This window comes from Ahaetulla prasina, chromosome 10 (assembly GCF_028640845.1).
Source record: "Ahaetulla prasina isolate Xishuangbanna chromosome 10, ASM2864084v1, whole genome shotgun sequence".
Lineage (NCBI taxonomy): Eukaryota > Metazoa > Chordata > Lepidosauria > Squamata > Colubridae > Ahaetulla > Ahaetulla prasina.
The window spans coordinates 23,141,956-23,158,183 of NC_080548.1; the positions used below are offsets into that span (position 1 = coordinate 23,141,956).

Here is a 16,228-nt window from a genome sequence, read left to right on the forward strand (position 1 = left end):
TATGCAGGGCTATGTTGAAAAAGCAGCTAATTAGAAAAAAGGGAAGCACACAGCAAATAACTGCCCAACTCCTGAATGCAAATCGGTGCATTTTGTAATTAACTAGACGGCTAAGATCAGGCAGAAGGCAGATGAATCTCACTGCAGTTTGTATGCCCTGCCCATTTTTTTTTTTTTTTTTTTGGTTCCTGCACAGTTGATGAATCTGATCTTTGCAGGGGAAGGCCAATACCTCTCTAAGTGATCTTGATTAATAATTTCCCCACTGCTGCAGCGGTCTTGATTGAGCTCACTAAGACTAAAAGGAATTTCAAGCTTGTACCCAAACTGAACTGGGCTTCCAATACAAGAGAATATTTATAGCTCGCGGTTCCAATGAGTGGTCCTTGTGTTCTCTGAGCTTGGTTGTTTTCTTGCAGACGTTTCATGAACCAAACTAGGTAATACCATCAGTGCTAGAACTGGGGTTTTTAGATTAGATTAACAGAGTTTTATTATTATTATTATTTATTAGATTTCTAGACCGCCCTTCTCCTGAAGGACTCAGGGTGGTGCACAGCCAAGATAAAACATAAACCATGTACAATTAAAAATGAATTAGGAAACTTATTATACAGTTGGCCGAAAAATTAAAATATTTAAAATCTAAAAACCCCAATTTAAAACATAAATAGAATTTAAAATTTAAAAATCTAGACAATTTAAAAGAGAAGCCTTAAGCCAGCCCAGCGCGAATGAACAGATGTGTTTTCAATTCGCGGCAAAAGGTCCGAAGGTCAGGTATTTGGCGTAAACCAGGGGGAAGCTCGTTCCAGAGAGTAGGAGCCCCCACAGAGAAGGATCTTCCCCTGGGGGCCGCCAGCCGACATTGTTTGGCGGACGGCACCCTGAGAAGTCCCTCTCTGTGTGAGCGTACGGGTCGGTGGGAGGCATAAGGTAACAGCAGGCGGTCCCGTAAGTACCCAGGTCCCAAGCCATGGAGCGCCATGGAGAGTTGGAAGGGATCTTGTAGATCATCTAGTGCAATCCCCCCACCCAAGCAGGAGACCCTACACCATTTCTGACAAATGGCAGTCCAATCTCTTCTTGAAAGCCGCCAGTGATGACGCTCCCACAACTTCTGAAGGCAACTTCTGTTCCATGGGTTGATTGTTTTCACTGTCAGAACATTTATCTTTATTTGCAGGTTGAATCTCTCCTTGCTCAGTTTCTATCCATTATTCCTTGTCTGGCTTTCGGGTGCTCTGGAAAATAGCTTGACTCTCTCTCCTCTCTGTGGCAGCCCCTCAAATATTGGAACACTGCTATCATGTCTCCCCTGGTCCTTCTCTTTACTAGACTAGCCATGCCCAGTTTCTGCAAATGCTCATCGTATGTTTTAGCCTCTGGTTCCCTAATCATCTTGGTTGCTCTTCTCTTCACTTTTTCTAGAGTCTCAATATCTTTTTTATAGTGTGGTGACCAAAACTGGATGCAGTATTCTGGGTGCGGTTTTACTAAGGTTTTATAGAGTGGTATTAGTACCTCCCTTGATCTTGATTGTATCCCTCTGTTAATGCAAATTAAGATTGTGTTGGTTTTTCTGGCTGCTGCTGCATACTGTTGGCTCATATTTAATTGGTTGTCCACTAAGACTCCAAGATCCCTCTCACATTTAGTGCTATTAAACCTGGTTTCATGTATTAGTGATTAATTCCAGAAATGATGGAGAAATCTGTTCTTCAGACATAGTCCTAGGCACAGATAGAGCTTGATCACCAGTAAAACACCTTAGAGCTTCTTAACTTTTTAATGCTTTTTCCACATGGCTAGAAACATAGCAATTAAAGGTTCTTGAATGATACAAACTCTCTCCATAACTGTTGAAGGATATCACAAGATCAGGGAGCTTGTGAAATTTCAGCTATTGTTTTACTTTTATTTAAAATTTTATATTTGGGAAATCAAGCTAGGAGACTCCCACAGGTGGGGTCTGTCCTGTGTGATAATCTTTAATTTGCCTCCCACTGACCCATGCGCTCTCACAGGGAGGGACTCCTCAGGGTGCCGTCAGCCAAGCAATGCCGGCTGGCAGCCCCAAGGGGAAGGGCCCCCAGGGGAAGGGCCTTCTCTGTGGGGGCTCCCACCCTCTGGAACAAACTTCCCCCAGGACTTCGACAACTTCCTGACCTTCGGACCTTCCGCCGCAAGCTGAAGACGTATCTATTTTTCCGCAGAGGACTGGCATAGAATTTTTAGAATTTTTATTATTGGGTTTTTAAATTTTAATGGGTTTTATGGTTTTAAATGTATTTTTAAATCGGGGCCAAATTGAATAAGTTTTTTAATTATTGATTTTATTTGTATTGCATTTATTTACTGTTGTTTTTACTTGGCTGTGAACCGCCCTGAGTCCTTCGGGAGAAGGGCGGTATAAAAATTAAATTATTATTATTATTATTATTATTATTATTATTATTATTATTATTATTATTATTATTATTATTATTATTATTATTATTATTATTATTATTATTAATTTAGTTTGAGATGAGAACCCAGCCATTTTCTTGCAGGCCCGTCAAAATGGCGGCCCGTGGGCCGGATGCGTGTTGCGTAGGCCACACCCATCTGGGTTCCGCAAAAGCAAAAAAAAAAAAAGTTATGTGATGTCATGTGACGCGATCGAGTTTGACAACCCTGCTTTACAGCAATCAGAGGCCTGGGATTTTCTCCGTCTTATAGCAAAGCAAACTTTATTGAATGGAAAAAAAAAACCCTCAGTGAAAAAATATACACAAATTATATGCAAAAAAGGTAATAAAAGTATAGCAAATCCATAAACAATATGCCTAAGGTCTCGGCCATGCACTTAAATGGGAAGCAAAGGAAACGAGAATCTCTTACATCCGGGATGTCCAACCTTAGGAACTTTAAGACTTGTGGACTTCAACTCCCAGAATTCCTCAGCCAGCCATGCTGGCTGGGGGAATTCTGGGAGTTGAAAGTCCACAAATCCTAAAGTTGCCAGGGTTGGACCCCCTTGTTTTAGACATTCTCTTTCCTTAGTTGATAGAATATCTGCTTGCATGCTGGAAGTCCAAAGTTGACTTTCTAGTCTTTCAGATTAAAAGCAAGTTAGGGGAAATGCTTCTCCCTGGAACTCAGTGTATACTAGAAGAAGTTAATAAACAAATAGCACTAGTAAAAGCAATTTGTACATCTTCCATAACAACCAAGCATTTGGGCTTTCCAGAGCAGGGGTCTCCAACTTTGGCAACTTTAAGCCTGGTGGACTTCAACTTCCAGAATTCCCCAGCCAGCTTTGCTGGCTGGGGTATTCTGGGAGTTGAAGTCCTCCAGGCTTAAAGTCGCCAGGCTTAAAGATCCCTGTTCCAGAGGACTACACCTTTTTTAAAAAAATTGTGTAAATTATGGGTTTGGAAGTGAATTTAATGAACTTCATCCAAATCAAATATATGAGGTTTTAAGACCCTATTCATTTCAATTTCCTCAAAATTTCAAGGCGGCTGTGTTTGAACTCAACCCTTTTGTTTTTGAGCAAAAAAAAAAAGGAACTGAGAGGCCTCCACGAAAAACAACAACCTAATAAATAGATTCCCCCAAATCTTCCAGGCAGCCTTCTTTGGATATATGATTATGGGGGCAACTCAGATTCAGTTAGGTCTTTGAGTCTGATGAGAGACATGGCCTCGATGGCTATGCCAGAATCTGTCTACTTTGATTTTTTTTTGTTATTTATTGACTAAATTTTTTAATCATTCAGCTCCCCTATCTGGGCAGAAATCATGGCTCTGTTTGGAGAACAGTGAGTTCACACTTCCCGAAGAACTCTTTCAATGATAGGACCACCAGTGGGGTGGAACAGATGGGTGATTCAGGTAAATAATGTGGAACAACTTGCCTGCAGAAGTTGTAAATGCTCCAACACTGGAAATTTTTAAGAAAATGTTGGATAACTATTTGTCTGAAATGGTGTAGGGTTTCCTTCCTGGGCAGGAGGTTGGACTACAAGACCTCCAAGGTCTCTTCCAACTCTGATATTATTATTATTATTAAATAACAGTAACAGAGTTGGAAGGGACCATAGAGGTCATCTGGTCCAACTCCCTGCTAACAAAGGAGACCTGGACTAAGGATTTGAACCACCAAACTGCTGACCTTTCTGATTGACAAGCTCAGGGGTGAAATCCTCTGAAGTCTGCTACTGGTTCTGTGAGTCTGCTACCAAGGACGTGCTTCGCGCGCATGTGCACTTGAGGCGCACACGCGCAGCGCTAAAAAAGGAAAATTTTGAAGGTAAGTAGAGCAGCGGGGGGAGGGAATCCACTGCGCCACGCGATTTAGATTAGTTACAGTAGAAAGCAGGAAATCAGACGATTCTAGCTAATATAAATCACACGTCACAGCTGATCGTCACCCAGTTGATCATCAGAAATACTGGTTCGCCTGAACTGGTAGCATTTTTTAAACTACCAGTTCACTCGAACCGTTCCGAACTGGTAACATTTCACCCCTGGACAAGCTCAGCATCTTAGCCACTGAGTCCTAAATGTGTCTAATTTTATTTACTTATTTGTTCAATTTATAAGCCACCTCCATTGCCCAAGTGACCCTAGGTGACACACTTATTAAAAGAGTAGCAAGTATGGGTCGTGGGAGACACAGACAGTTTTGAAAATAGACTAAATGTTGATTGAAGTGCAAGATGTTTATATAGGGAAAGCCATCAGGTAGAACTTCACAGTGGAAAGCTTGCACACAACAGTGGAGCTGATCTTCCGAAAATGACTTCAATCTCAGAATTTCTTATTTAATGTTAGAAGGTCAAGGAAGTGGAGGAAGATTATCTGTAAGCAATTCGGGAACCTGGATTTTTCAAGTCGCTGTATATATCCATTCGCTGCCCTTGAAGTTCCTGCAAGGTCAGAAAGAGGATGTATGTACATTATCATTCGCCTTTTCCAGGGGTGGGATTCACATAATTTACCTACCGGTTCACCCAGCACTGAAAATGTGCTTTGGTTGCATGTGTTGCTTCCATGCATGCGCATGGCTTGAAAACATGGCTAAATAGGTCCGCATAGCGCTGGGGCGGGTGGATGGGGGTGGACCCACCTGCAGGTCGCTACTACTGGTTCACCTGAACCGGTCTGAAGCAGCTGAATGCCACTTCTCTCCTTTTCCCAAAGAATCTTAAGCTCTAATAAATTAGCAACTGGTCCAAAATTTTCTCTTGAGCCTGACCAGATGTCTTCAGGAAAATCAAAATGCAAACCAGGCATAATATTAACCACACATCTTCATAGTCCCCCCAAATCTATACTCTCCCGAGTATATACAGATTATTTGAGAATAGGTCTTTGGTTATTAGCTGCATTTAGTGTTCCCCTTCTTACAGTAGCATTTACAGGTATTGGAACTAAACTCTCAGACTTTCCGGAAAATATGTGGTAAAATTCGTGGTTATTGGGAATGCCTGGTTGACACCAACTTGAAGCCTGAAGATGACGAATGAGACTTCGTCGAAACGTCGCCAAGACACTTCCAATTTTACGCGGGAGAAAACCCGAATAACCAAAGACCTACATACAAACACCCGCGAAAACCTCAGAAAACAAATTATTTGAGAATGTATCAACATTCTATTTAGCTAAGAGATGACAAAAATTATGAATTAGCTGCATTTAGTGTTCCCCTTCTTACAGTAGCATTTACAGGTATTGGAACTAAACTCTCAGACTTTCCGGAAAATATGTGGTAAAATTCGTAGTTATTGGGAATGCCTGGTTGACACCAACTTGATAGCACAGAATTGTTGTTGTTGTTGTTGTTGTTGTTGTTGTTGTTGTTGTTGTTATTATTATTATTATTATTATTATTATTATTTATTAAATTTCTATACCGCCCTTCTCCCGAAGGACTCAGGGCAGTTTACAGCCAGCATAAAACAATATTTATAAATACAATTAAAAGAATTGATAATATACATTTAAAACAAACAGATCATGATTGGATTCACGTTAAGTCAAAACCCTGTCAGCATTCCAGAAAAACCCCCAACTCCAAGTAAAAGTTCAAAGTTCTATTTACTAGAATAGGTAAACTGGCACATCTGGGAAAACCCGAATCTGAAAGGTCCAGGTTTTCCCTCAGTAAATCAAAACCCCCAAAACCATCCCCTCACTCCTCAGTCTATCACATGCTCCAATCGCCATCCATCCCATCTCGAGACAGCACTCCGACCACTCCTTCTCCAGATGCAGGATCGGCCTGACCTTGACCGACAGGAAGAATGCTATTATGTCTAAAGACAACCCCTCTACTAAAAAAACCCCTCCTACTTTCCCACACATGAGAAAGTGGCAGCACGGAAGCTTCCGGCCTAATATGGCTTCCAAAGCTGACAAACCCAACAAATCACATAGTAGCCTGAATTCTGTCTGACTCGGTCCCTACGACATCCTAAATTCTAAACCTGGCTTAATAGAGCCGGGTTACTTACGGGACCGTCTGCTGCCACCAAATGCCTCCCACCGACCCGTGCGCTCTCACAGGGAGGGACTCCTCAGGGTGCCGTCGGCCAGGCAGTGCCGACTGGCGACGCCCAGGGGAAGGGCCTTTTCTGTGGGGGCTCCCACCCTCTGGAATGAGCTTCCCCCAGGATTTCGTCAACTTCCTGACCTTCGGACCTTCCGCCGCAAGCTTAAGACACATCTATTCATTTGCGCAGGACTGGACTAGGGTTTTAAATTTTAAATGACTAAATTTTAGATTTTGGTTTTAAATTGGGTTTTATTATTTATATGTTTATTTTAAATATTTGGCCTTTATAATAAGTTTTTTAGATGAATGTTTTACTTTGTATATTTATGTGTTTTTACATGGCTGTACACCGCCCTGAGTCCTTAGGGAGATAGGGCGGTATAAAAATACGAATAAATAAATAAATAATAAATAATAAATAATAAATATAAATAAATAAATAAAATAATAAAAGACAACCGTTGTGTTCAAAACAACCTGTCCAAATCATGGATGGTGTATCATCATGGCAAGCTGAGCCACAAACAAACCCAGCCTTACTATTGCATGCAACCTGGCTTCCTGTAGTAGGGCCAACATTGTGTGCGTGCATGCAACGTTAAGTGTCAACAACTCCTTGTGTTTTTTTTTTCTTTTTTGCCTTCCAGGCTAGTAGAGAAGCTGCAGCTGTCACTCCACAGCCCACAGTAGAGATCTTAGGAAGAAAAGTAAATATAGTGTTATACTTACCTCATAGGGAGATTCATGCTGAGCCTTGTCTGTTAAGAAGAAAGAGAAGACTATGAGTGCATGAAACATATTTTTGAGATTCCCATCCGAAGAGAACCAAGAGTTGGGAGTGGAGGTTTTATTATCTCACTTGTTGAAAAATGTGTCATAGAAACTGTGGTCAATGGTTTACTGAAAGGCTGCGGCTTCAAGCTAGGATTGTCCAACCTGAATCTTCAAACAAAGCCACCTGACCTTCTTTGGGCTTAGAAATAAAAAGAGGCCCTTATGACCACGTGTTTCAGTGAACACTGACTTCCTTATCAAGGCGGCTTTCTGAAGAACTCTCGCTTGTTCCTCTGCTGCCTTCCTCCATTTTAATGCCTCTTTTGTAATACTTCAGAGATGACAGATAGATAGAGAGATAGATATGGGTATGATATAAATAGAGATTATAGATCAGGGGTGGGCTTCAACAATTTTAGCAAGGGCTTCTCTCCCCGGTTGCTGGATGGGCATGGCTATGGTGGGTGTGGCCTAGTCAGCCTCCTGCACCATGGCGGGGGATGGGCATTTTTGCCTTCCCTGGGCTCCAGAGATTTTCCTCGAGCATCTGGGAGGGTGAAAATGGCCACCCCAGGCTCTGGAGGCCCTCCGGAGGCCTTCCTGAACTTCCGCTAGGCCCGTTTTTCGCCCTCCCCGAGCCTCTGTGCGTGCCCTGCACTTACTTGCATCCAAAACAAACTGCGTGGGGACTCCTGGGAGGGGGGGGACGGGTGGGGTGGGCTGGGGCCAGCCAGGAGTGGGATCTGAGGGTTCTCCGAACTACCCAGAATCTTAGCTAGAGTTTCTCCCAAACCCTGTGAAGTCCACCCATCTTAAAGTTGCCAAGTTTGAAAAGACTCTGCTTCTACGACCTTGTCTTATGGAGGCTGTGCAGATTGTACTTGGCACGGATGATATGCTAAAACAGTGAGGGTCAAGGCCATCAAACGCCGTCTACTCTGCCAAGTGCGAATTCAGCACACAGCCATTTGCTGTGGGCACACGGTCTCTTTCACTTAGATCCATGCACCATCAAGTGCTGACATTCCTTCAAGGGGAAAGTGTGCACTGGGGACGTGGGAATCTCTCCTCCTTACCGCTGCTGGTTGCTTGCTGCTTATAGATACAGCTGACCACGTAGTAGACTCCGAGAGCAATGAGCAAAGTCAGGAACAAGTCTCCCAGCACGACTCCTGCAATGGTGCCGGGATCGATCCGAAAGCAGTGGCCACAATCTGAGGATTAAAAAGGATACAACTGTGAGAAGCATAGAGGTGTGCTTTCTGGGGCTTCATATATACTCTCCGGAGGTGGGATTCACATAATTTACCTACTGGTTCACCCAGCACCGAAAATGTGAGCCCATGGCCTTTCGCGCATGTGCTTTTCTCGCAGCCGCTGCTTGCATGCATGTACGCGGCTTGAAAATGTGGATAAGTGGGACAGCTTAGTGACGGAGTGGGTGAGTGGCAGGTGGGCTCACTGCAGGTTGCTACTACCAGTTCGCCTGAACTGGTTCGAACTGGCTCAATCTGATCCTTTCAGCCCTAATTTCATGGCAATGAGAAGCTGGTCCTACCACGAGGTCCTAAGTGCTCTTGAAGCTTGGTTGTTTGCTTGCAAAACAGATGCTTTATTACCTGGTCAGGTAACATCATCAGTGCACTGAAGATGTTACCTGGTGAGGTAGTGAGACATCTGCAGCCAAACAACCAACTTTGGAGAGCACCAAGAATTCCATAACTCAGTCCTGAGCTACAGATATCCTCTTCTATTGGGTTGGTCCTACCATTAAGCCAAAGTAACCTTCTCTGCAGAAGTACCCCCCAGTTTAGGGCAGATGTAAAGTTAGGGAGTCTCCTTGCATCTTTAATGCAGTTCCAGGAATGTCAGAAGAGTTAGCAGCAACCTGCACATTTTCTATTATTTTATCAGCCCTTTTTTTACTCACTCCGTTTCCTGCCTGCCTTTGCAGCCTAGAATAGTTGGAGCAGGTTCGGGGGGTGGGGGAAGGGGCAGACAATTGGATCAGGCTAGAAAACAGTTTTCAGTTTTAATATATTATAATCAAAGATCAGCAGAAGAAAACAGGAAAAGTAAGTCGCGGTTGCTTTGCCTGTTGCTAAATTGGTGTTTTAAAACTTCGGCTTCTAATTTTTATTTATAACTCCAGAGATTGAATGCAGGGACGAGCATTCTTTCACTTTTATAGATTTATAAAGCATCGGTAAAGTATAGTACCGGCTGCATGTTAAAAAGCACCTTTGTGCACAATTCTCCACGTCTCGCTGCCCTTTTCAGGGGGTGACCATTTCCGCAAAGCGATTTTTCTCCCCCTTCAGATAATGCCTTTTTCTCTATGTGAGTTTCATCATTAGGGGCGCTCCCCCCATTTAACGGCACGGCAGCACGGCAAACATTCAAAACGAGCGAGATTTCATTGTACACATAAATTTCAAATAGGCCTATCGGTTTAAGAGCAAGGAGTGAAGAAATTGCAAATGGCATTTTCTTCCTTTAATAAGGGCCAGACTGAATCTATAAATAAGTACCACAGAATGCAGAACTTGGAGACTGGAATGAAAGCACCAGATGCTATGACATTGCTGACAGCAAGCTGGTGTTGGGTTTGTTCAACAATCTGGAGAAGTCAATGGAGCAGCGATGGCGAACCTATGATACAGTGGTGGTATTCAGACAGTTATATCCGGTTCGGGTGAACCGGTAGCGGTGGTTGTGGGAGGCTCCGCCCACCTGCCCAGACGCCATCACGTCCCATTTTTGACGTTCTGCGGAAGGCTCTGCGCATGTGCAGAGGTGGTGCGTGCGCTCACATTTGCGAACAGGTAGCGAACGTAAGTGAATACTACCCCTGCTATGATATGCAAATCAAAGGTGTCTCAGACACCCCACAATGTTTTGTTGGGGGGACACATCAGTATTCATCAACACTCGACGACAACTTTTCTCGAAAGCATGCCCCCTTCCTCACACAATTTTCACAGGCCGTATGAAAATGAGGTGCATTCTTGTGCAACTTCTGAGGCCTCCAGCAGTGGAGCTTATGAAATTCTCGTGAGAATGGGGTGTGTGCTCTTGTGCAGTTTTTGGAGGGTGCAGAGGCTGCGAAAGAGCATTCTTTAAAGAATCTTTCAAGAAAGTTAGGGTGGCACCATTCCCCCAAAGCTCACATGCCTTGAAGAATGGCACGGGGTGGCCTTTTTCAACGGCAGTGGTGCAGTTGTGGGATTCAAGTAATTTAACAACCGGTTCTCTGCCCTAATGATTTCTTCCAACAACCAGTTTGCCAAATTGCTCAGAAAGTTAACAACCGGTTCTCCCGAAGTGGTGCGAACTGGCTGAATCCCACCACTGCAGTGGTGGCACTAGAGTTGAAACTGAGGCCTGGGGTGTTGAGAATTGTTTTACTTCTGTTATCTCTGTCTCTGTCTTTCTCTCCCTCCCTCCCTGTGTGTGAGTGTGTGTGCATGCATGTGAGATGCTAGCAGAGTCAAGTTGTCTGTCTATCTGTCCATCTATCTGTCCATCTATCCATCCATCCATCTGACTGTCCATCTAGTCATCTATCTGCCTATCTGTCTATCTTCTCTCTCTCTCTCTCTCTCTGTTTCCCTCCTTCCTTCCCTGTGTGTGAGTATGTGTGCATGCATATGAGATGCCAGCAGAGTCAAGTTGTCTGTCTATCTGTCCATCTGTCCGTCCATCTATCCATCCATCCATCTGCCTATCTGTCTATCCTCTTTCTTTCTCTCTCTCTCTCTTTCCCTCCTTCCTTCCCTGTCTGTGAGTGTGTGTGCATGCATATGAGATGCCAGCAGTCAAGTTGTCTGTCTATCTGTCCATCTGTCCTTGTCAATCTGTCCGTCCATCTATCCGTCCATCATCCATCCGTCCGTCTAACCATCTATCCATCCATCTGTCATCCTCTCTCTCTCTCTCTCTCTCTCCCCACCCTCCATCCTTCCCTTTGAGTGTATGTGCGTGCATATGAGATGCCAGCAGAGTCAAGTTGTCTGTCAATCTGTCCATCTGCCCTTGCCCATCTGTCCATCCATCTATCCATTCATTCATTCATCCATCCATCCGTCTATCCATCCGTCTATCCTCTCTCTCTCTTTCCCCCTCCCTCCCTGTGTGTGTGTGTGTGTGTTTGCGCGTGCATGCGTGCATGCGTATGAGATGCCAGCAGAGTCAAGTTGGGCATTTTGCAAATTTTTTACACACTAAGCCTACAAGTTTCGCCGTTCCTGCTGTAGAGAAATCTACACAAGAACGGAACGTACGCTTAAGAAATACATACCTACGGAGCATATTAATTACAAGTGTTAGTAGTTCTCCCGCAGAGAAGCAACGTGGAGAAACAATTGGTGCGGCACTTAAAATTTTAAACAGCAATGGTCCGCCTATTTGTATACCAGAGGACAAGCTGCCTTGTCTAAATCATCTTTCTCCGATATAATGCCTCACGGATATGATTGGATTTTAATTCCAGATCTAGTGTGGCATAGCCGTGAAAAATGCTAGACAAGGATTTATAGCCTGTCACCCCCTCTCTCCCCACAACCCACGTCACACAATTTGCTGTTTTGGGGGGGGTGTCAAACAGGGGAGCAGCCAGTGCCACCTTCGGTAGGTGAAACAACAGTACGATATCAATCCGATTGATTTATTAGGTGCCATCAAGTCATGTCTGACTTCTGGTGACCACATAGGTTTTTCTCCGTTAAAAAAAAAAATCTGATAAACAAACTCCCATAATCTTCCAGGCAGCGTAAATATATACCGCAACAAAGAGTTGGAGGGGACTTGGAGTTCAAAACCTTTGCACGGCAACCGGACTTGCAAAGTCTGCTCCCAAGACACATTTATTTTTGTGGCACTTCCCTGTTTTCTCTCTGTGTTATTTACAGGCTAGGCAATTATTTATGAAGAGGGAAGTGAAATGGCTCTTACCGTTTGCACCTTGGGCAGCTCCTGTGAAAGAGAGAGAGAGAGAGAGAGAAAGGAGGCCCGGTCTGTTATTTAGTTTGCGGCACCATTTAAACAACCCCCCCGCCCCCAATTCATTTCTTCCAGAGACGACTTTGATAGAATGAGTAGCTCGAACACTGAGTTAGACCAATGTAGGATTTCAACAGTGGTGGGTTTCGAATTTTTTTACTACCAGTTCTGTAGGCGTGGCTTGATAGGCATGGTGTGGCATGGCTTGGTGAGCATGGTAGGGGAAGGATACTGTAAAATCCCAATTTCCTCCCAATCAGCTGGGACTCGGGAGGCAGAGAATAGATGGGGGCGGGGCCAGTCAGAATTTCTACTACCGGTTCTCCGAACTACTCAAAATTTCTGCTACTGGTTCTCCAGAACTGGTCAGAACCTGCTGAAACCCACCTCTGGATTTCAGTGGTGAAGGTGGGAGAAAGGAAAGGGAGGCAGGCTGGTTAAGCAGAGCCAAGTTACACGTGAGACACATTTACAAGCAAATATCAATGAATAGATGTAATGTGCTAAACAACAACAACAACTCATTGGGTTGGAGGCCTTCTTGAGATTGCCTGACACTTTTCAATGTGTGCGCGTTCAGCAATGTTCTCCCACTTCACCCCATCTGAATCCTACATCAACCTAGCTGCTTGGATGATGTGAGCTATAGCCAGAGGTGGGATTCAGTTACCTTCCCTACCAGTTCCCAAATGGGAGTGTGCGGGGGCGCAGGCTGGCTATACTCGCACACTGTTTTGGTCCATCAGCAGCCTGAAGAGATGGCAATGGAGTCAGACAGCGATGAGGCTGAGGAAGAGCATGGGCCAGTCCTGGAGGCTGGGGAAGGCCCGGATGAAGGCTCTGCATCAGAAGCAGAGGTGGGGCAAGGGCCATCGGGGAGTGAGGTGTGGACTCCGGAGCCTACAGAGGCTGACAGTAGTGAGGCAGAGGAACAGGAGGAGCTTGTTCCTAATGCATGCATGAGAAGAGCTGCCAGAAAGCAAAAGCAGCTCAAGCAAAGAGGATGACTCAGGAGTAGGGCCAAGAGATGATTGGCCCCTCCCATAAGGCTTAGAAGACCAGCAACAGAGTTTGGGCTCTTTGCCGGAAAACAACATTGATAGCTTTGTCTTGTTGCATTTGTTTTGTATTGGTGTCTTCTGAACATTTGCCAAGAAAGGCCTTTGGCAGTTTGCCTAATTGGACCAAGGTTGGCGATAGGTCTGAGGAATTGTGTTGGGAGGAATTTGCTTTAATTTAGTTGGACTGTGCTGAGAATGAATTAATTCTCAGCTGTTCTAATAAAGTTTGCTTGTTTTTACACTGACTGAGTTTCCTACTACCTACTTGGGCCTGGGTCACAACACACACGTCTCCTCTGTGGATGTAGACGGCCTTCCGCTCATGCTCTTTGCTTGCGCATTACATCTGGGCGGGTGGGCGGAGCCTCCTGCAGTCACCACTACTAGTTCGCCCGAACTGGACAGAACCGGCTGAATCCCACCTCTGGCTATAGCTCATGAAAACATCTGCCATTTATTAGTCAGAAAAGTTTCTGCCACACTCTGCCTATTTTTTAATTTTTATTTTATTTGTTTAGCCATCGTCGATTACCCAGAAAGGGACTGTAAAAGAGGGTTTATAGCTACGGTTGAATTTTAGGTTTGTAAAGCCATCAGAGAGGCAAACAACAAATGGTTCCCTTTTGTTTCCTTTGGTTGCTTTAATCTACAGAAATCAACAGAGTGAAGATTCAGCCTTTGCGAAAATAATCTGGACCGCAGTGTTTAATTTTTCCAAACATTTTTTCAAGAAGGGGAAAAAGGAAGCTCCGTCTGGCAGTGTTGAGAGGTGACTGCCTTGTGTTGAAAGGAGCTAGAGCTGGTTGCTCTTGTTAGTATAAACCTTCCGTTTCACTCGCCATAATTAACTGTGTTACTAAATCAATAAATTTTCTGAGATTGCGCAACAGGGTCGAGTTATATATTAGCCTAGGGAGTCGACAGCGCACTAGGCCACAAAAAACGTAACCAAGATTAAAATTATGCCACCTTTATGCCAGTTGTATGAAGAGAGCTATTGCTTAATCTGGTGTTTTGTGAGTGTGAACCGGGCCATCAGTGATCTTTTCAAGCCGAAAGAGGCTGGGTAGAATGTCTTGGAGGTTGGGGAGGGGGATCCATCTCCCAATTTATGTCTCTTCCCCCCAGTTCTCTCATGATTTAGAAGAGAAGGAGTAGGAGAAAAACACGATATTTTTAAACGTTTTTAAAATAAAAGATGTAAGGGAGGAGGATTTATACTTGCTGCGCAGATTGTAGCTGTACTGTTGTACACAATAAGCGCTAAGACATTTTCTCTGAGGAATGTATCGTAGGGGCTATTATATCATGCAGAGGGCTCAACGGTTTTGGCCGGCCCTGCCTTTCTTTCCCCTAGATCGGATTCTTTGCAACTGATTGGAAAGCTTGCACATGTTCGACATAATGGAACAGGAATTAAATTATTGTTACTGATAGCTGAACAGAGAATCAGAAGACCCAAGGAATCATTTTGTACTCATATTCTCATGTTGCATTTCCATGGTTGTGACACCCCAAAATTTTTTCCAGAGATTTTTTTTCCCCTCTGAAACTATTTGGTAAGATGTCCTATAAGATTACAGGCCTTGGAGAAGCCACCAACCCTTCAGAGATATAGCAAACAATGGTTTTAAAAAGATGATCTGGGAGGCTGTAGCTAGAAAAGGGCCAACAGAAGGAGGAGGAGGAGGAGGAGGAGGAGGAGGAGGAGGAGGAGGAGGAGGAGGAGGAGGAGGAGGAGAAGAAGAAGAAGAAGAAGAAGAAGAAGAAGAAGAAGAAGAAGAAGAAGAAGAAGAAGAAGAAGAAGAAGAAGAAGAAGAAGAAGAAGAAATAATAATTATTCTCATGATTTGGCTTTGGGAGGCCACCCATCAACCCCAGAAGACTAGTGAGAAGGATCTATGTGCTTTAACTCGTTTTTTCCCCTCTTATAATGCAGAACTGAGAAAATGCCTGGAAATTATACTCATCAAGGGATAGCCAATAAAAGGCAAATTCTTTCTAAACCATAAAGCCAAAGAAGATTTTTTTTTAAAAAAAATGGGACCACGAAATCCAAAAGAGGCCAAGATAGAGAAGGAGACTAGAAAGGGTTGTTCCAACTCACCCAACTGAGGCCAGGTCAAACCCAGGAGAATGGGGAGGATGGGGAATCCTAACTGTGCCATATTAGACGTTCCCAAGCTGGGGGGGTTGCCGTCGACCCTGAAGACTTTCTTGTTGGGAAGGAGCGTCCAAGCGTGAGGGCGTTGGGACTGGAGGGACAGTGGTAACATCCGTCTGAAGAGTGAGAGAACAGGAAAAGAAATAGCTCTAGGCAGGAAACCTCAAAAAAGGGAAGAGGTTGTCATCGTGATGGGATCAAGTCAGCAAGAACCCTCTTGCTCACCACCACCGCCCCCCCCTTCTCCGGAAGTAACTCCAATTTAAAAAGAAGAGGCCGAGAGCTCAGCTTTGCTTCTGACCTGAAGCAGCTTCGGTCACGTTGCCAGTATGTTTGTCCTTGCTTTTCCTCTTTTCCTTCTCCTTTGCCTTTTGGGCTTTGCTTAGTTCTAGGATTTTCTTTCCCCCCCTTCCTTTTAATTCTTCCGATTTCACTTTTGAGTTATGGTATGCCACCCAGAGTCTTTATGGAATAGAGTGGCATAGAAACAATAAGAAATGTAAAAGTATTTATCTGTCTAGTCCATCTGTCCATCCATCTGTCCATCCATCCATCTGTCCATCTGTCCATCTGTCCATCTGTCCGTCCGTCCGTCCGTCCATCCATCCATCCGTCCATCTATCATCTGTCTGTCTGTCTGTCTATCCGTCCATCCATCCATCCTCCGTCCATCCTATCATCT

General features: G+C 44.2%; 1 protein-coding gene across 1 annotated transcript; it reads right to left on the bottom strand.

Annotated features, from left to right (window-relative positions):
- Positions 1-2,718: 2,718 nt before the first annotated feature.
- TYROBP (transmembrane immune signaling adaptor TYROBP) lies at positions 2,719-15,683 on the bottom strand. Its single transcript, XM_058196295.1, has 5 exons — positions 15,490-15,683; positions 12,274-12,294; positions 8,397-8,534; positions 7,276-7,304; positions 2,719-4,918 (listed from the first exon to the last, which is right to left on the bottom strand). The coding sequence occupies exons 1-5, from the start codon at positions 15,656-15,658 to the stop codon at positions 4,847-4,849; spliced, it is 429 nt and encodes a 142-aa protein (XP_058052278.1). The 5' UTR covers positions 15,659-15,683; the 3' UTR covers positions 2,719-4,846.
- Between the last annotated feature and the right edge of the window lie 545 nt (positions 15,684-16,228).